We start from the raw sequence: 27,003 nt of genomic DNA, 5'->3' as shown, positions 1-27,003 counted from the left end.
CACTTAAGTATTAAAGCTGTTAGCTAAGCGTAATATAAAAAAAAAAGTTATACGCGATTTTTATGAACGAAATAAGTGTATGTATATGAGTTAGTAGATTCTAGCTAACGTTTATTGACAAATATAATCTTCAGAAGATGCGAATCGTACCGCATGTCAGGCTGTTTCGAGGCGCGTAACATAAACATAACAAGGCTCATATTCTAAACGCGTTTTTTGTCACGCTTGGATTGCGTATTACTTATTCATAGTTAGGTTCACGAAATCGAATACTTATTCATGTCGTAAACCAGTCACTTGTTAGGTTCCAGCAAAGATAAACATTTCTAGGCATTTATATTACTGGGCGGAATAGAGAATTTATTATACACTAATAAGGCAAGGGTTTCCAGGCGCGCAGGTACAGAATCGTCCGTTGTTCTCGTTTTTCACCAAAACAGAAATCGGAAACAACTAACTTCATTTGGACCTTACAATATGCTGCAAACACAACTTTACGTTTTGTTTTCGCAGCCTATAGTGAGTCAAAAAGCCACACGTGCGCGAGACATGTTTGAATAAGGTCGATGTTGTTTCAGGTTAATCTTCCTCCATGCATAAAGGGCGATGATGTTCGAGGAGTACCTGGCGCCGGAAGGCCGATTGGCCGGTAGCCTAAGGCATGCATCCGTAAGACGTATTCCGGCCATGCTTGGCTGTAGAGACCCAGATCAGAGCGCAGGCAACTCTTCAGTTCTGATTGACCCGTACCGCTAAATGCTGAACTGGTACAATCTGGCGATTATGCATGTGATAGGCTAAAGCAGGCTGCTAGGGATCCTGCCATAAGCGTCCTCCTCTGTAGGTAACCAGTCAAAACCGTGTGGCCGCCGAATCAAGAGCGGAGCGCTATTTCGCGCTCTGTAGAGGCGCGTGAGGAATGTGGAATGCTCGAAAAGCACTCGTGGCATTTAAAAATATGCCATGGGAATGCCCTAGTTTGAAAAGGGTTTCCGGATTTTTGACTTTTTAGAATACTATTTTGGTTTTTCGCAAAACAGTTGTAGCTCTCGTAGATAGCAAACAATACACTAGCTGTGAAAAGGTGGTTCTTGAAAACATCGCGTGGGAATAAAATTCCAGGCATTTCATCGTCTGTCTTTGTAGGATAGCTGTCGGAAGGATCGTGTGTTAAAGGTAGCATTCCCTTTAAGAGTCAACGTGTAATACCTATTGACATAGACTGCTTAAAATACCTGCATAACACACATTGTTGTAAAGTATAAATGTTGCACAACGCTATCGTATTTACCGACGATACTGCCGCATACCCTTCAAGACATTTTTCCTATTTTGTACTTTTTGTCAACTAGTATGTATCTGTTGCACCCCCTACAAAACCGTCGTGGAATAACCTTTTGGCATTTCGGGTGCACTAACAGCGTCTAGACACAAACATGATTGCTGTTCCTAAGCCGACAATTGGATGTGGTGAACATTCTGCTTAGCTGGCAGGCGATTCGCCCTCTACAGAACATCTTTCCTCTAAGCGGAGAGTGTTGGAGGCTCCGTGCACAATATGGCTGGAAGTTTTCTGGAATCCATGTAAGAGCTAATATTGAACCGTCTGGAAGATCGCACCAGAAAGAAACGGCCATCCGGGGAAATGGCGTTTTTGGAAGGGGTGAAGCGGTTGCCAGTCAGGTAATGCGACCAGGTTGTTTAGTCGAGGGTGTAGCACCTTACAGTTCTCTTCATAAATCTCACATACATGGATATATTGTTCCCGAAAAACAAAACAAAAAAAACGCGTAATATATCGTAAATATATATATCTTTGGTATTTACACTTTAAATTACGCAATGTATCGCATGCGTGTTTGAAGCATGTTTTTTGGTGTCGTTATTATCATTCAGACGTGACTGCTGGTCTTGCTGATCAGAGAAAGCCTTAATCCAATATAGCAGAGTAAAATAAGACGGTGTACAGTAAGTAGATTAGCATTTTTCCTTAAAAAGTTTGGAACCTGCTATTTTAGAATAGTTTGTCGTTTCGAATTAGGAAAGAGATGTAGCCACAAATGCAGGCTTTGTCCACCCTTTAACTCTTGAAATCAGATAATTACACGGGCGTCTTTGGATGTGATTCATGATCAATTATCGGTATGAAATGCATGTTACAATAAAGTGTCAGTTTTAAAATATTGATACTTTTCTAATTCATGTTGTACAAATCCTATGAAGTCGTTCAATATTAACGCAAAATAGAAATGGAAATTACTTGCTTGCGTTCATCAACAGCACCCGTGCACACTTGTTCCAACAATTAGCCCGAACTGTTTTGGCACTAATGCTTTTATTGGTACTCGTACTCTTCTTCGTTACAAGGGGCACGTTTTTGACATCTGACGATCCCTGTGAGGTGACTAGCACAGAGCTGCCCAAATCAAGTTGTATTTTCGATACTACCGTTAAACCCAGACAGTTGACCCATTCATTTGCAGTTTCATTTGCAATATATATCTCCCGTTCTGGGCAACTGATATGAAATGCATATTAATGTATAATCGGCGTAATATTTTTCGGCCACTGGAAATTCTATTGGCTCGGTCACAGTTGGTTCGGCCCGTCCTAGTCTCTTGTTTCAGCATTGCGCGCCTCTGTGAGTATCTTAGTACACTTAGGTTTCTTTATTAATGGTTATACATGCGCAGTTTTGGATTCCTTCTACAAAGCACCAAACAGTTGCCTAGAATTTCACTTCCGCTTTTAGTTACTGATCTTCTAAAGTCTTCATATAGTTGTATTTAAAAATGGTGTGAGTCTTGTATTAAGAAAGTCCGTATTGAAATCTCTAACACTCTGACTGGTTTCTAATTGCCGAGTTGTAGGATCACAACTAAACAGCCAATTAGGGAAAAGGCGCTTTGAATCAATATTCAGTCATCTAGTATAAAATATGCTAATCCGTTTAGCCCAAAATACACAGTCAACAGCTCAGCCTGGGTCTTAGACGCTAGGTCAGACTTCCGGACTGTTTTCCACTTGTGGCATTATCGCCAAGTGCCCCCTAGTGAGTAGCGACTTTCACGATATCTATTAATATGGCAAAGATACACGCCGGAAAACGCTATTAGATACTATACTCGGCTTGCACCCAACAGTATTTCAGAAAAAAAAACGTGTGATTAGGTAAATAAAAAAAAAGATGATCAAATATGGTGGTCCGAGTTGCGCAGGTGGTAGTTTGAAGGTTATCGTTAGAAGTTACTACTGGTGATACTATAGCGTAGTACTATAATTACAACATTACTATAAACGTCTCTTTCAAAGTGAATTTCATCGAAGCTAGAAGAATCAAAATAAAGAACAGTTTTTAAGACCTTTTATGAATTTGTGTCCCATCTGTTATTTGATATTATTCCAGTGAAAGAATCGGAAGCACGGGTAATATCATATCGCATATTCCCCTTGTAGCTCTAGTTTCGTGTCAGGACCGGGCTCCGCTTACGATGGTAACACTGAAAAGTATCTTGATGTTGAGTCGCAGGGCGCTTCGGTTTGTCATATTTGCCGACAGAGAAAATGCCAAGGAGCTCAACACGCAAGTAATAACCACTATATCTATATATCATTAATATTTACATTTCACCTTACTTTCGCTCTCGTTAAACAGCAGTTATAACTTAAAACAATTAATGCTGTATTTTACGATAAAATCGTGCGGTGTAGTTTTCGAACGCTAATCACTATTTTTCGCTTACCCAAATAAATTTGATGCCGAAGGTTGAGTGGTGCGCAGCTTCAGTGTTTTTCCAAAGGATCTATACGTTGAGGCGAGACAACCGCGCGTTTTACCTGTATAAACCATTTTATTATCACATGTATGTCTATTTCAACCCTATCATTTAGAGGAACTCGAGTGATGACTAACCGCTGCGTCCTGTAGAATGAGATGATTCTTTATTGGAGACACGCATGTGTGGCGCTGAAAAGCGCAACATTTGCAAAAAAACTTGTTTGTGCTTCGTTTTTTCACCGCAGATTTCCCGATTTCCTCGACGAATTCGCGCGCGAGCCGAGTTTTCCATACTTCCGGTCGAATTTCCTGCCAGCGCTCGGGAGTCTAAGGCGAAGGACATTGCTCGAAGGAGCAGAATATCAGCTGCACAGGGTCAAGCAATGCCCGATGTCGGCTCAGAGTGGCAACAGCTCTTTAAACCATGTTCCGCTCAGCGACTTTTTCTACCAGATCTTCTTAAGGTACTTTTGTTATTTTTGTCCTTCTATGCACTTTTTCCGAACCAAATGTGTTGGCTAATTATATATTATGAATAGAGAACTTACTTTGAAAGTTGTAGTAACTACTGTACCACTTTTCTTGTTCGTGTAATCTTTTTATAGCGTTGTGGAATATTAGAATTTATCGTATCGTATCGTATTATCTAGATCGTAATTACGGAAATGATTATAAAATCGACTCGTTTCTATTAATGCATATTTTATTACTCTGTGCAAATAGACTGAAGATTCAGTGCTGTATGTGGACACTGATACCGTTTTTCTCCGTCCGGTTGAACAGCTTTGGAACATTTTCGGAAGAATGAACGAATCACAAATCGCAGCCGCGGCTGCCGAAAGCGAGGATGAAAAGTCAGGTATAAGAATGGATTTTTATCTATAATCGTTATTTTTTTAACCTTATAAGTGCATTAATGACGTAATACTTGTATATCACAGACCGAATTGAAATAATTCTAAATTTAATTGTGTCGGTGAATATCAACATAGTACGTTAAGTCTTGGAGTATTTGAGGCTTATTTTTATAGTCATTCTCATTTCGCAATTTCTTACAGTCATTTTCTAATGTTTACTGTTATAAGACAAGTTATATAGATAACAGGATCCGTATACACGCAATTCCTACAGGGTGGTACTCCCGGTTAGCTCGGCATCCTTACGTTCGACCTCGAGGGGTAAATTCGGGTGTGATGCTTTTGAACCTTACACGGCTCAGAACTTTCGGCTGGTCTCAGAGGGTAGCGTCAGTGTATGAGCAATGGCGTGAGCGTGTCGTCTGGGGAGATCAAGACATTATTAATATTGTTTTCAGCAATTATTCCGGTAAGTAAGTATTTACTAGTATTTAGATAGCGTAACATATGTTTCGGTATTTTTAATATCCCTTAGCTTAAGCGATATTACTAAAGATATGTGTGATTTGAAATAGCAAAAAAAAGGCAAAGTATTTATCGTACTATGTGACGATGAACAAAAACGATTTACTAAATAACAAGAACGACATTGCTTACGAAATTCTAGAAATCGCTCGTTGATTTTAAACGAACTGTATGGCTGAACATTATGATATAATAGAGCTGTGCATTCAATCATGGGGCCAATGGGTATTTTTTTGAATCAATTGCAGAAGTTGTGTATATTTTGCCCTGCGAGTGGAATTTTCGTCCAGATCATTGCCAATATTCAACTTCCTGTCGAGGCGCCAATCGACAAGGACCCGGATTGTTACATGGAAGTAGGGCTGTGTTCACTAACAACAAACAGCCCGCTTTCCGGGCCATCTTTAAAGCTTTCCAACAGTTTACATTTCGGAAGAAAACCACAAAATTGAAATCTAGGCAAATAACAAAATCAAATACTCCGATCAGCGTGGTCCGCGCACATAATTCTATTGCTAATTACAGAGACAAAAGGCAATTGTCTACAAATATAGCCTCACCGGCAGATGTCGTACGTACAATAAATGGTAGGCGCGACGGGAGCGATGCTAAAAATGTACAACATCGTAAAACTGTGAATTCGCATAAGGTACGCGACTACGGAGGAAAGTACTTAAAATTCAATAAAGTTGCAATAAAGAGTACCGACTACGACTACATTGCAGAGGAAAGTTTCGCTCAAAATGGGGAAAAGAAGGGCAGGCAACTAAACGCCAAAGAAGATGACTTTAGAGAAAACCAAATCGTGATAGCGGATGAGGATGACCAATTGTCAATCAAAGAACGATTGATCAATCCTCTAACGATTGGGATATTTGAAACTGTCAACACGCGATGTGGCCGCTTCCTCAAAGCTCATACCAAACGAATTACTCGAGCATTGCACGCCAGAGCAGCGGACCTTTGACCTAAAAAAAAGTAATATTTTTATTAAAATGCTTCACTGTACCAGAAAATTCTAGTTTGTAAGTCAGGTTGGCGGGATCTAACCTCGGTTGCGCCAAGCTAAGTGAGCAAGCATACTGAAGAGACGAACACATCTTGTGCGACAAATGACTTTATATACGAAAAAAATTACAACACCTGATTGAGTAGGCTTAGGACTGACATGGAAATGCTGTAAGTCTAGATTCACCTCACTTAGGTATCAATAGTAATACAAAGGCTAAATAATTAAGCTGATTTGGGTCTTACCTTTAAACCCAATATTGTTTCTATAAAAGTGTTTGCAACTCGCATAGGTCTCATCTACGCAAAAAATCGAATTAGCGAAAGCGGAAACCAAACGAAAAGAAGGACTATAAAAATAAGAGCTTCGGTTTCAATATGAAAAAACCGAACATATTTACAAAATGTCAGCCAGAGGAGAAGATGTACAGCAAACTCAGTACAGCAAACGTAAATGTAGGAAAGTTTACAAAAATGCTTGTACAGTTTTTTAGAACGCTGATGTTTGTATAATTTTATAAAACCCCTAAAATCAGATCTGCAAATTTCTTACAGAAGAGCAGTTAATTTTAGTGAATAATGACTGAAATAAATAAATATGGATATCAGTTTTCCGCAAAGAACACCTAAAAAAATCGTTTTAAAGAAAAACGAAGTACTTGATGCAGTGTGCGTGTTGGCTTTGATTAGTCTATTTCGAAGATTTACGAATAGAGCTTGTAGAAACAGTCACATCCGTCACAGTGATAATCGTCATAGAATTAGTAATTCACAGTGAAGAAAAATAAAACAGAAGTACTCAACGATTGTATATACAAGTGTGGTCTCCCTAGCGAAAGTGGAGATTGAAATAAGGTTAAAAAATACTATGTAAATAATTGTAAACAATCACCGAATGAACGTATATGATATTAATACAATTTGTACTGAAGCTAGTCTGATATAAGAGTGCCATTAAATATTAAAAATAATTTCTTGTCGTATTTGTTTTGACTGTTTCTTAATCTACGCAAGGAAGGTATCTGTTTGCACCGGTTGTAGGCTCCGCTACGTGTAGACTTTTCATTAGGATCAATTACTGATCTCTCACTTCTAAATTGGAATTGCAGGCATTACCAGCAGTAGAATACAGATATTTTGAGCTTAAAGCGCCATCATACCTGTTAAAAATCTCGTAATTATGCAAAGGTTACTTCTACGCAGCAAGACACACGATTTTTAAACATGGAAATCGCCATTGGCTATCGTGACTCAGGGAATACTAGACAAAAATTGTGATATTTAAAACTAGATAAATAAATTTTCGAAATTTACCAATTTTTCGTTCCGCGGTAAAACTTCGCTTATCCGAGCATACATTATGTTGACCATCCCCTATATATCACCATAAGTAGACACACTAAATATCCGAACTGCCATATTTTCCAACAGCATTTTAGCTTTATTCTCGAAACATTAGAGAGGCTATTTACTTCGTAAAAGTAATTCAGAAAAAAGTGCGCTTTTACTTTCACATTTGTGTAAGTCATATTTATTGCATTTGACACCAGAAAAGATATTTCATATAAATTGTATCTGCAAAAAAATGAAAACATTTACCGTTCTATTGTTCGTTTTTTACAATATGCTTCAGCAAACAATGTATCCTAAAGTTGGTGGCGCCATTAGCGATGCCGAGGGTCATTTCGAGAACTTACAATAACGGTAGTGGGCATCAAGACAAGCTTCTATAATAATGGAACGTGAATAAGCCTAATCGGCATTCCAACCTGTGGTTACAGTTATCCTCTCATTGACTTGATTTTGGTTTTAACTGATTCTTTGAATTGGCTGAATGTCGGCACCGACTGTAAAATTCCTCTTGATAGAAGCGCTCGGACTGTCACTCCGGTTACAGCGATAGTTGTAACATAACGGATTGGAGCAATCAACTACGCCGGTAATGAAAACACGAAATTAGTGAGAAGTCAAGTTTAGTAGAATGTAGTAAGAGCTAAAATAGAGATACGAAAATGTTTGTTAACTAGCAAATACAAGTTGTTGGTTTAGTTAGTCGTAGTCAATTAGTGCAACGTTATTACGTTCAGGCGTCGTTTTGCTTAAAAGTGTTAATAAGAGTTGCATGGAAATAGGATTATGTTCAACATTGACCCACATACAAGAAGTCCGGCAATTTTCTAAATACTGTATAGCTTTTTAACAAAGTCGAGAGCGTAAAATAAGCTCAATGAAGTAACTGCACCTTATATCCTGCATAACCAACTGCTACATGGCTGACAGCGGAGTCCCGTATAGGGTCGACATACTGCGCCGGAATCCCGATGAAATCCATCAAGGGAACTGGACTTATTCCCCTAGAACCAAATCCTTACCTCGTTATTTTTTGTTATTTGTGCTCCTAATTTTATTATTCTCCGTCACATAAATTAAGGTCTTCGTCTTAGGGTTGCGCTGTGCAATGTGCGAATAAATTCAGAAGCTCAATATACTCTTCACCCTTTAGCACTCCTACTTCCTCAATAGGAAAGCCTTCCATTTATTGTAGGTGTATGTGTACAATACAGATACGTTTTTATTGCCAACAGCAATTTATATCTGTGTAAGTTGCTACATCCTTCTTCCGTAGCTGACTCTCACCTGTCCTTTCCATAATGGGCCTATATTGCCATGTTGTACCGTTCTGCCTCAACGACCTTTTAAACTTTCGCTTAGTAAAGAAACACGCTGTAATCCGAATCAGGATCGCTAAATGAGATAGCTGTGCGTTACGGTACTGAGGTTAGCATGCCATTAGACCTGTATTTCTTCACAACTTCCTCAACTGAGGATCTCAATCGTTCTGTTCATCATTAGTGAATCGCGAGTCAAGAAAATCTATTTAGAGATAATTCAAATTGAGTCCCCTTCCTTGGCACAAATGAATAAAACCGAGCACTTCGTTGCAATGTGTACTATGCTAAAACATTGTTCCTTGTGATAACCGCGATATCCACTATAGGGCAGTGTTAATGACGCCTTGTGGCGATGATTGCAGCACTGTTTGCAGCAATAGACTTCCCAGGGCATCAAAAGGTATAAATGAATACGTACGCTTTCGAAAGATAGTAGAAGCAGAGGAAGTAGCCAAACGATGTAGTGATATGGACTGGTAACATGACATACCAGTAGCGCGCGAAGTCATCTTTGAACCTATATAGAGTCAAAATTCTCTATGTAAGATTAAAAAGACAATCAGCAAGAACCACAACACGTATGGGATTGGATACAACACCTAAATATATCTCCCGGACAGCGTCAGTTTATTTAAGACCAAATCTGCATCTCAAAAAACTGTCGTTCATATCTGGTTTTCTTCAAAACTGCGAAAATGGTCAACTGGAAAGCTTTAAAGCGTACGCGCTATATCTAGAGAAATGTATCGTGTCTCGCATGTTGCTGTTTATGCAGATCACAGTCGCCAGACGTCAAGCATGACGATTTTGGTGACAGCCTGATTAATTTATTTCGGTCTCTATATAATTAACGAATAACAATATGACAGATATTAGTGAAAATAGCAATTCGACTACCTTTGAAATAGAGTTCGATCTTCTCCAGACTTCGTGGGATTTTCTGATGTTTGAGCAGAATCCTTTGCATGTTTATTCTCGTGACTCAATGAAGTGTTCATATTGCGGGAATGAAGATCATTAGGAGTATAAACAATTTTTGGATCTTCGTATCTTAAGTAGAATCTGTTCGTCATAAGACATCGCGAACCTGAAAATCAATAAACAGTTCAAAATATTTATTGTATTATTTTATAAAGCAGAAATCATATGTTATCAATGTACGGTAATTGTAAGCGTATATACGTGTATATAAATAAGATTGTGAATATTTATATATTAGTAAATGATCATTAAATGCTTATGCTGATACACACATATAGAGACATGTCTGAATGCTTGAAACACCCGACCATCCTTAGAGTTGGTGCACATCATTAGTGCACACCAAATAACATATTCTTTCGAGTTTCAAACACTCGTTGCTTTGCACTGTAAAGTGCACTATATATTTATTAAGGCGATTAACTTCCTTTCGCTATATACATACCAACACAGCGCCATGGCTAACCAACTATGCACGTACATTAGCTCATGGTCCGTAGGAATAGGAATCGTTGTGAAATAGAACAAAGAAAAACAAAAGAGTTGTACCTGAATAGTGCTGAGCAGATGAAAGCAGAATGCACCGAAGTACTGTAGAAGACCGTCTGGCAACTGCCAATACACGCAGAGCTCCACTCGAGGCCATTAAAAATTATCTTTTCAAGATAAACACATGGGTCCACGCAACATAAACATTAAAAAAATTGGCAGCTTAATCCCACCGAATGCATATACTATTATCACTAAAGATGGGTAATGGCATCACATGTCTTATCTTAACAAAGAACTTTTTAGTTCCATGATAATAGGTATATTAGCTATTTTGTACTTTTGATAAACATTTACTTTAACACGTGTTCCTTTACATTTAGGAAAAGTACGCCACACGGATGGCATCTGAAACTATGGCCCAGTTAACAATGAGCCTTTTTGTTTGGAAAATTTCGAAAAAAATATTTAGGTTTCCTTTCGCTACTGTCAGCTGTCGTGCGTCGTTGGAGCAAGGGCCGACCCGGTGAGGAAAGAGTGAAAAAAACCCTTGGCGGGCGATTTGAATCATCGTCCATAGTAAAAGTGAAAAGAATTGCAGCTGTAGTGGCAATGATCGATTGGAGTTCCAGTCATAATAAACCTTTAAGTCATATCACGGCTGAATGCATACATATGGATTCAACAGGGATCTTATTCTTAGATGACATACACTTCTGTATTGTCGGCCCTTCAGCTAAACAGAGTCGGTGCTCAGTTAGACGTACTTAAAAAGACTCAATCAAATGGTCGATTACTTAGAACTAAAGCGCGATCTGTTCAAACAACTTTTGGTTTTTCAAAACGGGATTATGGTGTTATTATATGGCATTTTATACTGGTGCCTTATATGTCGATAAAGACATTAGCAAACATGTTTACATTGCTTACAAATGACGTTAAATGTAAAACTGACATATCGTTATTCAGTGATGGCAGGCGTGATGATATCAGATTGTAGCGAGTCCAACAATATCTCTCCGTGCTAACACCTTGTATTATGTAACATAATTGCCATCTGCAGAAAGCGACTAAATGGTGATGTTTAACTGAGCTTGATTAATTTGAGTGCTTTTTTACTATTTTGTGCGTTTCCGTATGTGAAGCGTCGAAGTGGGAAGAAGAACAGCTGTCACTGAGGAAGTACTGCTTGGCAGATTGCGGTAGCATGCAAGGCGAAATTGCTGAAATGATTCAGGCTTACGAGCATGCAGTCGCCAACGCTGTTGGTAAGCAGAGAGAAAACCTCCCGCTGTCGTCATATAAAATCAGAATGAAGAATCAAAGCAAGTCTACTCTGAAGTGAGATGATCATGTGACTAGTTACGAACACCAAAAAGATAGTTTTGTCTCGTATTATGCCTTGCAGAGGACACTAAAGGACCGTGGATTTGCTGTATCGAAAATTATGCTTTGCAGCCGATACAAAAACGCTAGGCTCAATGCCAGTAGACCTTTTTGAGAAACTTCAATTGACAGAAACGTGAATGAAACGGGCCGCCCTCATTAAACAAACCGAGTCAAAAGCTGGTCCTGGAAAAAAGTCTATTTCTAAGACGTATCTGATTTTGAAATTCGCGGAAAAACATCTATCATGCCCTTAGGTGTGTTGACGAACAATTTTTTTAAAAGTGTATCGTGTCGAAAATCAAACATTCGTCGAAAGTTAAGCTGCGGTCCATGACTTTATCGCTGGAATGACACCATTTTACCTAAGGATTACGATAGCAACAGTAAGGAATGAAATTACCGAGAGTAGGACGCTGCCTCAGGTACCGCAATCACGCTCAGGTGCTGCCGTAATCTGTTAATTCGACAGGCCTCAACCTTACAGAGAATGCCCGGAAAACCGTAAAATTATGGAAAAAAAAAGACAGGAATTAACAAAAATTTCACATCTCTGTGCAAAATCACTGATATGCGGCAAACTGCTGAAGTACGCCTCAGATGTGATAGTTACTGCTGCAAGAAGCGATACCGCAAAATACTGATGTTCGAACTATGTGACATCGCTTCTCAGCAGTTTGAGAATGTTCGCTGATTTTTTTTATACTGCCATTTTCATAGGCTGAAAACAGTTGGAGTCTATTTGATGGAACATCGACTACATACCACAAACTGCATATAAGAGCATCAGTTTCCTACAACTACACCTGCTCAGGTCAAAGTATCGATGGCATCTTCTATTATATAATAATAGTAATAAAATTGAATTATCGTGGCAACACCCAGTGAAACAAAACTAGCTTTATAGCCATGCTTAGCAGTAATACTAATTTATAAACAAATCTGCTTGGAATGAAGCTTATATATATATATATATATATATATATATATATCAAGCTCGTCATATAGGCGAAGTTCCTTTAGAAGCTTAAGTAAATACTACGCGAAGACTTGTTTGGATAAAAATTACCAAAGTTTTTTTTTATCCCCCAATAGTTGAATGTTGTTCCAAAAATGATCTAGCATTAAGTCGCAGCAACGTAATATGGATGATTTATGGAAACCCCCGTTAAATTTTTTCTTTAATAAAAACAATATTTCAAGTATTCATCAATAGAGGCCAGCATCATTGTCGTTAGAACCACATATTATCGAAGTAAAATCTACAGTCTTGGTCATAGAGTTCTTTAATACATCTCTGTAACGGTAAGAACAAAACCGTCTAATACTAGATCCTGTGTAGAGTACGTTGCACCTTTATGAACACTTCTTCAGAAATGGCTAAGGGTTCTTGAGAGCTGAGAGGATGATTTTCGTTTAAAAACCTCGAGACTCGAGTTCCAGCTGCTCTTAAGCCCAGCTTATAAGCTTAAAAATGCAACTCTTTGCAGAATCTGTGGGCTGGAGCGTTAGATAAACGGAATACAACAGAACCGGCTAGCGAGCTGTTCGTACGGCAGGCCTAATAGCTATGAACGTCAAGAAATTAAGCTGTTCGGATTCGTTAGCATGTCTTTAAATGCTCTTTTAATGACTACTTCTTTTTACTGTGAGTGGTTAAAAATGGAGCGGAGCAGAACAGACTTGCTTATTTATGAGGCTTGTTGTTAAGCTTTCACGTTAAGCAAGACAGGATGGTTTTTCAAGATGGCGTAATAACTTTTAAGGTTATGGCAAATCTACCGACCGCAGCAAACCTACTTGGCTACTCCTGTTTACCAATATGTGCATACCTTCTTTGTATACATGCATAATGGGGAAGATAGGGATCTATCAGAAAAGATCGCAGAAGAATCACTAATGACTTTATAACGTTATCCAGAAGACCGAGTTAGTGGCTAATAAAAAGCCGGGCGTTTCTAAGTGGTGAATACAGATATGTAATATCTTGTTCATGCAGTGCTTCAAAGTACCATAAGTAAGCTATGTTCTAAATCGCTATCGTCTCTTCTTTGCTGTCTAGAAGTTATTTTTGTAACTTGGAAACATCGTATATATTTGTGTATATTTGAAAAAAAATTGCGTAATTTATATGTTGTTAGAAGAAACCCTGCCCATTCCTTTTCGTTTTGTATCACGTAGCGTGTAAATGTTTCAAAGATGCCTCCGAGCCGATTCTAGTTGTTGATGCCTCGTTCTTTACCATTTTTTTTTTATCTGATTCATATTAAATAATTAGGAAAATGTCCGATTTCAATGAAGCTGGTGACATCTGTTGTGAATGAGTAATCCCTTGATCGGAGACTAGTAATGAATTGCTGGCTGCTATACCCTAACCGCATATGAACAAGCAGCTGTTTAATGTATCACTTTTTCTGCAGATGGCATTTTGTGGAATTGCGGATCTTTGTCGTTTGCTAAAATATACTATCGAACCATTCACGAAACAGTCAAAATCATAGGGTTAAATCAAAGCGATCTCATGTCTTTCAGAAGCCATTTGTAAGTTTTACTCTCATAGACACTCAGATAATATATGATCGTAGATACCCATATATTACGTAAAACAAAATCAAGATCGACATTTTGACATTTATTGCAAATTACATCGGGAAGTAATCGGTACGGATACGATAGCGATATGTTTACCGGTGAAAGCAGGCAACCACAGTTCGCTCGCCTGCTGTTAGCTTCTCTGAAGTAATTGAGCGGGGTAGTAACTCATAAAGAATGGAAACAGCTTATTTACCTCTATCTCGTGGGAACGTATTACTGTGTACGACAGTACGGCTTTCCTTGTTCCGTTCCTTCGTTTCGTTAAGTTGGGGCAAATCTACGAAAGGGTATTTTTTTTCTCTTGAAAACCTGCCTTTTGAGTAAATACCGTATTTTTTTTTTGACGATTTACGGTGGCAGACGTTCGGTTGTACCACAATGATGCTAGATAAACAAAGTGTTATGTAATTGCATATGGTATAACAAATAAGATGCACCTTATAGATATCTTAGATTTGTAAGGCGTAAGTGACCATTTACCGAAACGAAATTTGCAATGTATGGAACAGCAGCCAGCACATTGTTAGATGCATTAGACTGTTTTTTTTTTTATAATCATTAGAATTCGCTAGCCTTTAAAAGCCACAAAATGGTTTGACGGTATTGAATAACGCAACATATATTAACCAGTGAGTACATGGCTACAGAAATTTCTATCTTTGAAAATGTTAACTTTGTTTGATACCGAAGCTGGACTCTGAGCCCCAATAACGTCGTAAAGCGGTCCGAGTTGCTCTAGCAAAAAGCTAGAAACAACGTTCGCATGCGCTTAACGAAACATACGTAAAGGATATAATGGTCCAACATGTAGCGTTCGAAGCATAATCCTCTACCATCTATCGCTCAATATGTACTTGTACAACTAGTACTACAAGCTAGATAGGTGGGCGTCGTCCATCAATACGCTGTCGTACTAGAGCGCCTGATGGAGTTCTCACCGCAATTTTTTGTGATGCCGTGTCGCTCTCTTTGTCTGAATCGTTAGGCGATTTTTCGATTGGGTCTGTGACGACCCTGTTTCTGGGCTGTTCGGCTGAGTCATGGAAGACGGTGACGGCGAAGAGCACAGTACGATAGAATCTTCAAAGCTACGTAGGTAGACGTACTAACGGTATGCCCTTTGTGTGGCTGACGCTTAAGAGCACGTGATGTCTGATTTGAACACGACGCTCACTTCCAATATTCAAGTCGGTCGATTTCAACGCTAAGCTTCGAGAAAGAGTGGACGATTCTAAAATGTCTACACACATTCTGCATAATATAAGTATATGCAGGCGTGACTTCAAAAAATTGGCACCGAAAGCGGCCATCTGGGCTGGATAAATATGGTTCGATAAAAATCGTTTTTCGTGCAGTTAGAAACCGAATTAACAAACAAGCCGTTTGTCAAAATATAGATATAATATCTACAATCGTTCTGATGGTCCTAGCATAGATAATTTGTTTATAAATTGTAAGCGCTCAAATGTTAAAGGTATATTTAGAAGAAGCGAATGCCTCGACCCAGTATGAAACAGAGGAACCATGCGTATTCTACTAAAGCTAATCTTAGGCCATACGATTTGATACAAAATTGGTTAAACGTGCATGGCATGTTACTGCTTGATATGTAGAATGCTAGGATCCATACCTAGTTCAGGACTGAAGCGCCTTTCCTCTTACTGAAGCACGCATTGTCAGCAGCTGGTTTTTGTAGAAGGACATTGTATTTCTGTGTATGCATAAAGGATGACATTTTGAGTGGACACATTGACAGTGAGGAGCCTGAAAGTAACCGAGACACCGTTATCTCCTTTGTTACTGGGTTTTTCTTCTCTTTGCTTTACAGTCTCGTTTCTTCTTTGCTTTTCGGGGGTTATGAGAAAAATGCCCAGTACATAGCGGTCGCCTGCGCCTGTAGGCTCCGAAAAGAGGCGACCGAACAATTTGTGAGTGTGATTGGGGGCAACGTCAAAGCTATCAAGTACCAGCGAGTGCTAGGACATCCGGTTAAAAACACTCACTAGCCAATATTGGACTGCAGGCTAACAATAAATAACATTACACTAGCTTGAGCTATGTTAGATCTTCAGTAGCGTAAACTGTCAAAAATTATTTTATAACGTTTGTTGTTGAGGAATTGTGCATTAAATACCCTATAAAGCTTACTTGCTTTGTCGCGAATATTTATTCCTCTAGTTTGATAGATCATACATTTGTATCATTCCCTAACGTTATGCGAAATTCAGATTAGTCTGCCTGAAACATTGTGCCTCCATTGGTAATTGCGTCACCATTGATACTCTTTGCTATATAATATATGACCATGCTAGTAAACAATTAGTAATCCTTATATAAATATGCTGTTTTGAACCTATGATTGTGCACGCCGATCATGTGGGCTGCACTGGGAAACTGACGCAATTGCCGTATCACTATATTACTTTCCGGTGCTAAATTCGGCGTTCGAACGCTTCACAAGTCAGATGTATTAGGTAACGTGTATTAATAAAACTATTGCCTTTTCAATAATGATGTTCCGTGAATATGGTCGCCCGCTCATTGACAGGCTTCATCGTGAACGTTAGTTTCGTCTTGTTCATGACGAGTAAATGCGGTTCCAAACTGTGTGAAGTACCTTATCGGAAGGAAAGCAAGATCGATGAGGAGTGTTTAGGCGAATTCTCAGATGAGTACCGGGGTATGTTACTTGCAGGGATATTGTACAGGGCAGCCCTCTTCAATACAGCTATTGTGACAATCATGATGGTCGTGCTAGCAATGATGATTGCGGCGTTGGGAGATGAAGAAAGTGATGGTATTTGTTGCCTCTTTTGGCCCACGATGACGATAAAGAGCCAAGACGATCGGAGCGCTAGTTGTCGTGACCTCACAACTCCCATCTGGAGGTCCCCAGCCAGCTGATGACACGCTTCCATACACGGTTTCTGATGTGTCTAGCAGAAACTCACTTGCCTGGTGTTAATATTCGAGTGAGTTAAATTCTACTGAAGAAAACAAATGGAACTCTATCCTCTCGTCAATCGTCGTCCTGGATGAGGCCATGCGGTCGTTGTATGATGAATTTTTTGGCACTAACAGTCGCTAGCCTAGAAGGAGCAGCAGCAGCAGCAGCAGCAGCAGTGACGAACGATGATGCTGTCGGGGACACGACAACCATAACAACATAAAGACGACGCACACGTTTGCACGAGCCGACATCTCGTAGAATCGTTCCTGGTCAAATTAAAACTGCACAAAATATCATCACGCTCGCCACAACTACGGGCTGGCACGGGGTAAGCTATACCGTGCTGCTGATGTTCCTGCCATGTTCCTCAAAACGACAGATAGATCGTTTGAGTAGCATTTTATAGAGTAGGGTTTTGTCAATGAAGCCCACTTTCAATGAATGCTTTGGCTGTGTGAACAGATTAGACTGTATAGATCAGAACGTTGTTCGCGTACAACATTCAGCTTATCGGTGACCAAATAAAGATTAGGTTTTTTTTTTAAGATTATTCATACTACTACACTAGTTGAGGTCAGTTTTCGACTCGTGACTCATAAAGATTTTAAGCATAAGTAAACTGGGGGGGGGAAAAGTATAGAGCTTGGAACAGCATTTCTAGCTAAATACTCGGCCAATTGAGGCATTTACCGGCTATTGCACCCATTTTTGGCGTTAGCATAATAAATATGTTTATTTCTTTCGATATTCTGATGCTACTAAAGTTACCCTAGCGAAGTTAGCTAATGAAGTGCTAATGAGGCGGTTTTTTTTTGTTGCTTTTCAACCGGATTTATGTGTTTTCCTTTAGACGATTTGTAATGCGCGAACAACCTGCTTATGTCAAATAACGGCATATGTTGTTCATTTCTCAGGCGCAACATTTACATGACGCCGCTTTTTAAAATCAGCTATACTAAAACAAAAACCGAGAGATGAAAACGATCGGTCTAGGAAATATGAACAGTATCAATTATAGCTAACGGATTATCTCTACGAGATCTGCGACGACCCTTCGAGATGATCTCCGATACATCACTTCAGGGGGCTTTTATCCGATCGGATCGTACCGGATAATCGGCAGCGGCAGGATGATTTCACGCGCAGTTATTGCGTAGTTGCTATTCCTCAATATGCCGCACTACTACTCTTTTGGGGTGTATACGGTATCCTCTGTTGTACCACGGGTTTTAGAGTAACAGATTCAATAAAATTTGTACCATCAGTGCACACAGGAGAGGTGAAATATCTAAGATGGATCAGATCTAAGATGTTATCTAGTAAAAAAAAAAAAAAACTATATGCCAAACTATCAGGTTATATTGCATTTCAAGATAAGCCATGGTAGTTGTCGAAATAGTCTTCTCTGTGGCAAGCCGGCTATGCAATTCGAATGTCCCACACGTCAGCTCGCCAATTTAATAATGGCGCACGAAAACACAAAATAGATTAAAAGTCTATCTGTTTTATCACTTTTTTTCACTTGTAATCATTTTTAAATTAAAACATATTTGCACGTATACGCTTTTTAATATTCTATATATTTATGTTCAATAGACCTTTAACAATATTTGAAAAAACCCGCCTATGCTCCATTGGATAATGTTCGACAATTTACTATAGAGTACATCGTTCATATTAGCTTTTGGTTTACTCAGTACTTTGTAGGCTGACTGCAACGAGCACTCGTCCTCAATCACTGGACAGAGATATAAATACGTGCCACTTAGTATGAAGATAGAACCAATGTTTTGTTTGATAATATCTGTTTCTTTTAATATTATTATTACTTAACTTGAAGTGTGGTACACACAGGTCAGCATCTCTCATTTATACACAGTTAGAAGCATCTCGTCACGGTTTGCTGACATGGTCCTCCAGGTCCTTTGCCTGCTAACGCCCAATCTCGTCTGTTCCGGTTAGGCCCTTACTAGGGCAGTGTCCCTTTGTAGACGTCTATCGGACGGGTAGCCTTAGACGGTCGATGAAGTTTGGCTTGTCGGCATTTCGGCGCCGCTCTTTCTGATTAGGCCGAAGGGCGCGACCTCTGGTCACGACGGCAGTCGAAGACGCGATTTGATTTCGCCTTATGAAGTCTCAAAGGCCCAGACCTAGTTCTTCGGCTCGGGAGAGAATCGGGGTAGTTACGAACACACGCACACTCTTAGACAGATAAATATACACACGGAGATTTTGGCATTCACAACTCATGTTATTGCTGTTGGTGTTGTTGAAAAGCGCTCGGCAGGGCCAGCACATTGAGGCTTCAAAGAGTCCAACATGAACTACTACTACTGACAACCGTCCATATTCGTTTGCGAGCGTTTAATGGACGTAAGAGATCAGTGATAGTGGCGGCATCCGCCAGCTATGAAACTTGGATAGGAGACCAATCATGGCTCGCTGACATACTAACTGTAAAGAGTGGACGTGAACGTTCAGTTCTAGCCTATTGCGATGTATCTTTGCATAGAATTGGCTTGTTGTCTAAATCACTTATCATTAGAACCAGATTTTCTAGGTTATATACCTCTTTGACGTTGACTAGTTATACCGAGTGGCCTAAGCCCATAGAGATCCACTGAAGGTTCGAAGAATGTCGGCAGCTGCGGGCGATTTGGTGCGACGGTTGTGAGGACCGCTCGCATTTAACTATACGAAAATGAATGAAGCTGAAAGCACGCACATACTTCCGAACGCCTAAGCCATTTGTACTTAATCAGCGATTTTTTGAGGAAGTACTTTGTCAGCCCTTTGACTAAGTCAGTTCCAACCATGTATGAAAGTAGTCTTAGTGATTTGTTCTATGGCTCCCTGGAGAACAAGATGTATCTCAAAGATTCGATGTGCTTAATACTATTATAGTTAATATTATGCAATGCAACGACGCTATCTTAGGGTGCGTATCTCATTTTGGCACTGCTTGAGCCACTCGTTTACCTTTCCTTAGTGTTGACTAGGATCGTCACGTTCAGGTGCGTTATCAATATTAGTGAAAGATTTAAATCTATCAGACCGCAATTTAAAAGAACCTATCGATGGGATCTCCGTCTAATGTTTAGTTCAAGTGTGTTGACCTTCAGAGTGAGTATCTCCTAGCAAGAAACCAGCAATTAGTCAAAGTTCCTAAATTGTATTTATGTGTTTTTGAACAGATTGGCTAGCCGCAATTGCGCTCACGTTACCTTCTGGAGAGAATGTTAACACGTCATTCGGAATACTGTTTTATTAGGTGCGCTTCCCGATTTTTTCGTTTCCATATTGACCTCTGCCTTAACCGTGTAATGGGTCGAGGATCCGTTGGGTCGGTAAACCAGCGACCACAACAATCAATGCGTTGAAGAGCCCAAGGCACCTCAAGCGTTCTCTGAAGAGTCGCACAAAACCCACCAGACGAAATTTCTATACATCTTTTAAAGAGTACATCACGGTATCCGATCACCCACAACCGTCCGCGAGAAACTTACGTCGTCCAATCCACAAAGCACCATAAAGCACCGCCTACTCGCTGTTAATCTTGAGAAAGTTTTGCGGAAGACATACTTTGAAGGGGATGCAGCAAGTAGGTCGGTAGCTAAACTAAATTTCTAACCCGGCATCTGACATCTCCGTGATCCAGGGGTTAACCTCTCGTTATTCGCTAGTTTCATTTGAGCTTGTGCATTGAATGAAGCTAATCGAAGATGATCAGTCGGTATGACTTATCAACTGCGTGTAAGTGCTATACGTCTTTTCAGTTGCCTTGTCCAAGTTACTGTTTCATTGTTGAACAACGGTAACGACCGGTCGACCTCACGAGGCTCCGCCCCTGCACGAGAGCGGTGAGGGGAAGGCGGTACAGGAGGTGACGATCGACATCGCCGTGTGCGCGCGGGCAGCGATCCACGTTTAATGGAGAAGAAGAACCATGAGATACCGTAGGCTCATAGATGGTGATAATGCGCAGGACTTCAGTTAAGCGGAGAACCTTGTCAGATGCGGATGCATGCATCCCACCCATGCGGATTATTCCGTGATACACGCAGTGTCTGAAGTGCGACCAGTAGCATTGTGTACCTGCATATGTGCCCTCTTCAGCGGAACACCCACGTTCCCCATTGGACTTGGACTGAAAGATATCAAGCACGTTGAAAAATGTTTGCCCGCGGATGGCTACGGTGGAGTACGGCGCTGATAACGCTTGCCACTTGGATGGCCTGTGGAGTGGTAAATATAACCCAAGCGTTCAGTTACTTCGTTGAAATATAAAAGACTTCTAAATTATCCATCTGGCTGTTGTTGCTATGTAAATGAACATATTCACCCTCAGAGCCCGGCAAGTATTTTGGTGTAAATCATTAAGCTATTGAGATTATAATAAGCACTGCAAATTTAGATGGGCTATATGCTTGGCCGACTACGCCTATAAAAAAAAACGTTGTGTCTAAATGAAGTAATTAGCACCTTTCAATAGACCTCGAGTTTCAAATACGAAAGGTCATTCCGTGGTTCCATTTGATCGTTTCCTGCCATTCATAGCCCCGTGCTATCGGTGAACGCTACGTGCGCGCTAACTGTAGCAAGGGGTATCATTATTATTACCATTGCCACCGCAATTTTTCAATGACGTCCCGCTGAAAATTTTATCGCGCTTGTCTATTCGTGTCGGTAATAATGTGTCGATGAAGATCACTGTTTTGAGCTGTTCTGCAGTAAAGCTGATACCTTTAATCGCCTATTACAGCCTTACAATTACTCTAAGGTTTTAAAAATATCGAAATTTTGGTTCTACCTATCACCTGACCCCTGTGATACTGTGACGGGGCGTACTCAATATTTTGGCCTTCTTTCGTCTTACCTTAGCTCGTTACTTCTGCCGTTCGTTTATAAACGGAGGCTTGTACACAGTGTCCACAACTTCAGCATCTTTCCACAAACAATTAGGCGTCAGTAGAGCTGAAGCCGGTCACGACTTCGTTTGATTTGTCTACTGCTATTGTGGCCGCGTCTGGTACGTCTAATCAGTGAAGAACTAGCATCGTTCCTTAAGCGTATATTTGTTCTCTTAGCTCTCTAAATAACGGCCAACCACGCGTTTCATTGAGGGATCTGCTCCGTTTCGCGCGCGCGCGCGCGCTCTACCCACATACTCTTGTACGGGCTACTTCGTAATAGTGCATGATACGGTTTCACGGCCGTGTGTGTTAGGAACATTATAACAATTGTTCAGTTATGATACTTACGGTACTTAGAGCAGTTTTGCATGCTGTTTATCCGCAGAGTGTTGGCTGGTCCTGATAATAGTAAAAGTAGATTTAATCTGCCAGGTGGTGGCTGTGTGTTGTTGTTGGGGGCTCCATTACGCTTAGTCGATTCGAGCTCAGCCCACACAGGTCACGCTGCCTTGTTGACTCCCTTTTACTCCTGCTCATCCCCATTAAAGACACGACCAGGTAAATGTTTTAAGCGGATGCACGATGCCATAGGTTGGTTGCGCTAGCGTCGAATGCTGAGAAACAAAGAGGGAGGATAGAGGGGTTTCTGGCACAAAAATGTGTCGAAATGCTTTGCCTCATACGCGCTATAAGGGGTTAATTTTTTTTTCGTTCTCTTATAGCTTTGTTGATATACGGTGACTTATGAAAACGGTGAACAAATTTTCTTAGCCGAACTCCTATTGTCCCGTCGCTGTTCGGGTATACGCCATGTTTTCTGAACTGCAACGCAATTATATGAGAATAAGGATTGATTGATTGGTGGATAGCGGCGAAGAATTTGCGCAGACGTTGTCTTCTGCGAGTGATATAGAGTCACTAGCTCTATGTTACGGCTTTCCATTGAAGTCTTTATAGATGCTAAATCGCAAGCGAAATCGATGTTTCTAATGGTTCTTTTTAACTTCTAGTTGATAAAAGAAAAGAAAGAAAAAAAAAGAAGCTGAACAATCATGCTCATAAAAATGCTAAAAGGATATGATTAAGAAGGAAGTTCAGAAATTATAATATCAATATATGCGAGACCTATACATCTACTGTTTAGTTGACGTATCTTGAACCCCGTGTTTGACTTGTATAACTTAAAGGGCTTAACTATCTCCTGATATATGTCCTTAAAGACGACAACGTACAATAATGGCTGGAACAATGTCACATATCATACACATAGCACATGGGTGATTGAAGATTGCATATGTATTTTATGTGTTAGGAGAATGTTGCTATTGTTATCATCTACTTTATTTTCTCGCCACGTAAGTTGTAGTTAAAAGCGAAATGACTAGGTACAAGACTAGGGAAATAACTTATAGGATCTTCTTCAAAATCTCTATGAAATAACCACATGCTGATAATTACGCATCTGCGTACAAGATAAACCGGGTAATAGGTTATATTCTATTTCTATTATTGTTACGCTGCACCGACTAATTTCTATCTTAATCAACAAGTTAATATACTTCTGTTTTGAGTAACTTTTTTAGATTTAAAACCATCATTAATGTTTCTCAGTCGTTGCCAAATTGAAAGTTAACTAAGTAGTGCGTCTGGTTGGCATATCCTCAAAGACAATTTGCATGGAGGATAAGCTACTCTTGAGAGGTGAAATAATATTCATTCACAATAGGATCGCGTATTCAATATGGACTACTCCAATACATTGAAGTGACCTAGATCATGTCGTCAGGAGAGGATTTCGAAATATAAATGTGCCTTATTTTCATTTTTCTTTAGGCCGCCGGCGAATCGTATCGCTTTGTAGCATTCTGTCAGGCTTAGGACACTTAACATACTGGAATAGACATGAACCAACCAGGAACCTCTATGCAATTTAAGAAATCATAAAACAATTGATGAATCAACAAAATGAACCTTGTAGAACTCGTAAACCTCATTTTCTTCGAATATTAATCATACAGGTCGCAGTGTTTTTGCGCATAATATACTTAGATAATTGACGCGAGGAAAAACACTTGCAGGATGCGATCTTCTCCACCATTGGCAGTTTGTTATTGTCTTCGTTTCAAAGCAATGACTCTTCGATCAGGATGGGCCTTAGAGATGAAATAGGCACAAAGAATGTACGCGGTTTCGGTCCCTGATGACGTGCTGACCTAACAGACAGCACCGGCATTTATGGCAAAAGACGTAGTACGGCCTGACATGGGAAACGTGTATAGAATAATATTGCGATGTACCGTAAAGTTCCTACTGCTGGGCTCCTCTTCGCATCGCGTTGTTTTGCCGCTCTTGTTGATACGACTCGTTGTTGCATTTGTATAAAGAGATGTCGTTCAAACTTTTAAGGAGAATGAACTTCGCTTTGTTATTGAACGCGCGCCACCGGTGAGAAACGAGTCTGACTGGATATTCCCATAAGTTCGTATCATCCTGGGCTCGCACACTGGCCTTCAGGCGCACCGTATGTTTATTCCTTTTCGCTTTATTTCTATTTCGCTCCTCAGTGTCTCTGGGTCGCCTGATTATTTGAAGTATTGATTTGTTTGCAATGACCAGAAGGCCAATCCGAAATCGTCTTCATCTTTACCTACAACCACTCCGATAGACGATCGTCCTGTTTTCTGTTCCTTCTGCATTTACTGTTGCTTTTCTTCGTTTTATTCAGTACGTCACGAGAGTGCCAGCAAACAAAGGACCTGCATTCAGGCTCTGTTCTTTCGGAGCGGTACTCGGTACTCAAAGGTGCTGCTTATAAAAAACGGGGTTCACCAGTTTCGACAGTTACATTTGACTTAGCTCTTGTATTTCTGCTCCGCGAAAATCTGCGGCTGGGAGCGTACAGGTATATTGAGCGAACAATAAAAACGTAAGCAAAAGGTCAAGTCGACATTTTTCTATTCTAGAGCTCACGAAGACGTCTATGCGGAATCTTAATGGTTGTAGCAGTATTTTTTGCAAAACACATCCATTTGCAAGATTTCGATATTTGATCAATAGCGAAGCTATATATATTCGGTGAATATTTATAGCTTTCTATATATACACGCTTTCTTGGTACATACAAATTATAAAGATACGCTTCTTTTATGATTTCAGGCAGAATGCAATTGTAGAAAGACCGGCCGTGGTGTGGAGTCCAGCATCCCAACTAGCGTTCGTAATCAATTCCAGCGGCAGGACACCGATACTGCAACTTATACATTCGGCTCTGATGCGGGGCCAGAAGACCCAAGCGGGCATTTTCGACAAGAGGAACGTCTGGAGGACGGGTCAGTTCGTGGCCGTTATGGCTATACAGATCCAAATGGACTAATAAAAATTGTCGATTACTTCGCTGATGAGAGCGGCTTCCACATCCTTCATGTCAAAACGCAGGCCGCAAAAAGGAAAAACCAACGAAAAGAACCCGAGCACTCCGAACCGTTCGGGCCTTTTCTAGGTGTCCTGCCACCATTTCTGCCTAAATATAAAAGTGGTGTTACAAACAACGATCTGGGTGACTTTCCTGTCAATGAGATCTAAATCAAGACCTGTTACTCTACGTCAAGCACAATTACTATGCCACTTGAGCATCGTCGGTCCGCCTTTTCTCGAAACCAGCTGTCAAAAAGCTATATCACGATTGTACGCGAACGTGGCTACACAAATAGCCAAGCAAGACCATCAGATGCTCTAATAATCAGCGACTTTACACACTAACATAGTATGCTGGCATTCATCTTGGACAAAACGTGCTTGTCAAGGGAAAGTACCTAAAACATACGTAACTTAGTCGGATGCCTCATTAGGCTCTCATGTGATATTGTATATGGACAAAGAAGGCGAAAGAAAGATCTGTTAACCTTCCCACCCGACGCGAGTGGCAACATATATGATGCTTCTGCCGGGATTTGTTTGTATAATACATAGGTAGATTGTTACTTAATGAATTCCTTGTTGCTGATTTACATTAACTGCCTGATGTCTTTCTTTTGAGCATAGATAATACAATTTTTATATTTATATAGACTGGCTCACAAACTTTTCATTTGCTAATCCGCTTTATGTAGTGTTACTAACTTTCGAATAAATCTGGTAGCAGAAACCGTATTTCAGAAACTCGTTCTGATTATTTTTGTAGAATGAATGGCCTGATGTTTTGCGTTACGCTCTAGCTACCGGAATATATTGTTTATTCTATCACCAGAGGACTCTGGTGGGATTGGAGCATATACGAGATCGATGTATTTGATATATGATGATGTATTTGATGATGATAATTAGGTGAGGATGTACTAATAATTACTTCGCAAGATTTAGCTATTATTATCTTACTTGATAGCGATATTATCAAGAACTGATTGAGAACTTGATCGTATAATAATTATATCGTTGGCCAAGTGTTCGTCTGAAAGAAGCGATACACGACTTTACAATATTCTTTTTACTTCGGTAGCTTGTCTTGGTTTTCGTCTATATGAAGATTGTTCTCAATTCGTTCGTGTCAGCCCGTCTGAACGACCATTTAGCAGTTCGTCAAGACGTCGACGAAACAAATCCACAGTGATATTACTCGACTGCGGAAAACATCGTACCGTTCCTATCTTCGAAAGCTTTTCATTCAGCTGATACATCGATGCTACTCCGTGTCGATGGGGAGGTAAACCTGTGCGGTTAAGTTTCCTACCTATATTGTTTCTCCATGTCTGCGTGTGCATCCAAAAATAAGCCCAGGTTGTTCCGCGACAAGTCAGCTACGTGGAGGGTAAACGACAGTTTAGAGAGTTGATTCGCTCGTACAATACGTACT

The 27,003-nt window shown here is 40.1% G+C and overlaps 3 protein-coding genes across 8 annotated transcripts in view; 2 read left to right on the top strand and 1 right to left on the bottom strand.

The window, feature by feature from the left end:
• shams (glucoside xylosyltransferase 1 shams) overlaps window positions 1-7,151 on the top strand; it is a 9,630-nt gene extending 2,479 nt beyond the window's left edge. The window contains exons 1-6 of one of the 2 annotated variants that reach the window (XM_086968629.1): window positions 2,371-2,641; window positions 3,407-3,587; window positions 4,024-4,242; window positions 4,502-4,637; window positions 4,910-5,104; window positions 5,409-7,151. In XM_086968629.1, coding sequence (XP_086824755.1) covers window positions 3,492-3,587; window positions 4,024-4,242; window positions 4,502-4,637; window positions 4,910-5,104; window positions 5,409-6,127 — 1,365 coding nt within the window. In that variant the 5' untranslated portion in view covers window positions 2,371-2,641; window positions 3,407-3,491 and the 3' untranslated portion in view covers window positions 6,128-7,151. Of the gene's footprint in view, window positions 1-2,370; window positions 2,642-3,406; window positions 3,588-4,023; window positions 4,243-4,501; window positions 4,638-4,909; window positions 5,105-5,408 lie in introns of those variants that run through there. The other variant, XM_022834613.2, reaches the window with a different exon arrangement.
• A 519-nt stretch (window positions 7,152-7,670) lies between these two features.
• The window catches only part of LOC111261265 (uncharacterized protein C18orf19 homolog B), a 28,789-nt gene continuing 9,456 nt past the window's right edge, over window positions 7,671-27,003 (bottom strand). Inside the window, exons 1-6 of one of the 4 annotated variants that reach the window (XM_022834619.2) lie at window positions 16,909-17,398; window positions 15,922-16,055; window positions 9,738-9,927; window positions 9,259-9,357; window positions 8,411-8,522; window positions 7,671-8,099 (exon numbers count right to left, since the gene is read on the bottom strand). In XM_022834619.2, the coding sequence (XP_022690354.1) occupies window positions 7,950-8,099; window positions 8,411-8,522; window positions 9,259-9,357; window positions 9,738-9,913 (537 nt within the window). In that variant the 5' untranslated portion in view covers window positions 9,914-9,927; window positions 15,922-16,055; window positions 16,909-17,398 and the 3' untranslated portion in view covers window positions 7,671-7,949. Of the gene's footprint in view, window positions 8,100-8,410; window positions 8,523-9,258; window positions 9,358-9,737; window positions 9,928-10,370; window positions 10,826-15,921; window positions 16,056-16,908; window positions 17,399-27,003 lie in introns of those variants that run through there. The other 3 variants (XM_022834617.1, XM_022834616.1, XM_022834618.2) reach the window with 3 other exon arrangements.
• On the top strand, window positions 11,269-26,312 carry LOC111261268 (uncharacterized). 2 transcript variants are annotated; one of them, XM_022834621.2, is made up of 2 exons: window positions 11,269-12,121; window positions 25,311-26,312. In XM_022834621.2, the coding sequence occupies exons 1-2, from the start codon at window positions 12,047-12,049 to the stop codon at window positions 25,734-25,736; spliced, it is 501 nt and encodes a 166-aa protein (XP_022690356.1). In that variant the 5' UTR covers window positions 11,269-12,046; the 3' UTR covers window positions 25,737-26,312. The 2 variants fall into 2 exon arrangements, with proteins under 2 accessions (XP_022690356.1, XP_022690357.1); XM_022834622.2 differs by lacking the exon at window positions 11,269-12,121 and adding an exon at window positions 21,074-21,486.

Source organism: Varroa jacobsoni, unplaced genomic scaffold (genome assembly GCF_002532875.2).
Source record: "Varroa jacobsoni isolate VJ856 unplaced genomic scaffold, vjacob_1.0 scaffold_538, whole genome shotgun sequence".
Classification (NCBI taxonomy): Eukaryota; Metazoa; Arthropoda; class Arachnida; order Mesostigmata; family Varroidae; genus Varroa; species Varroa jacobsoni.
The sequence above is the reverse complement of the archived record's forward strand: the minus strand, read 5'-3'. Positions and strand labels throughout refer to the sequence as shown.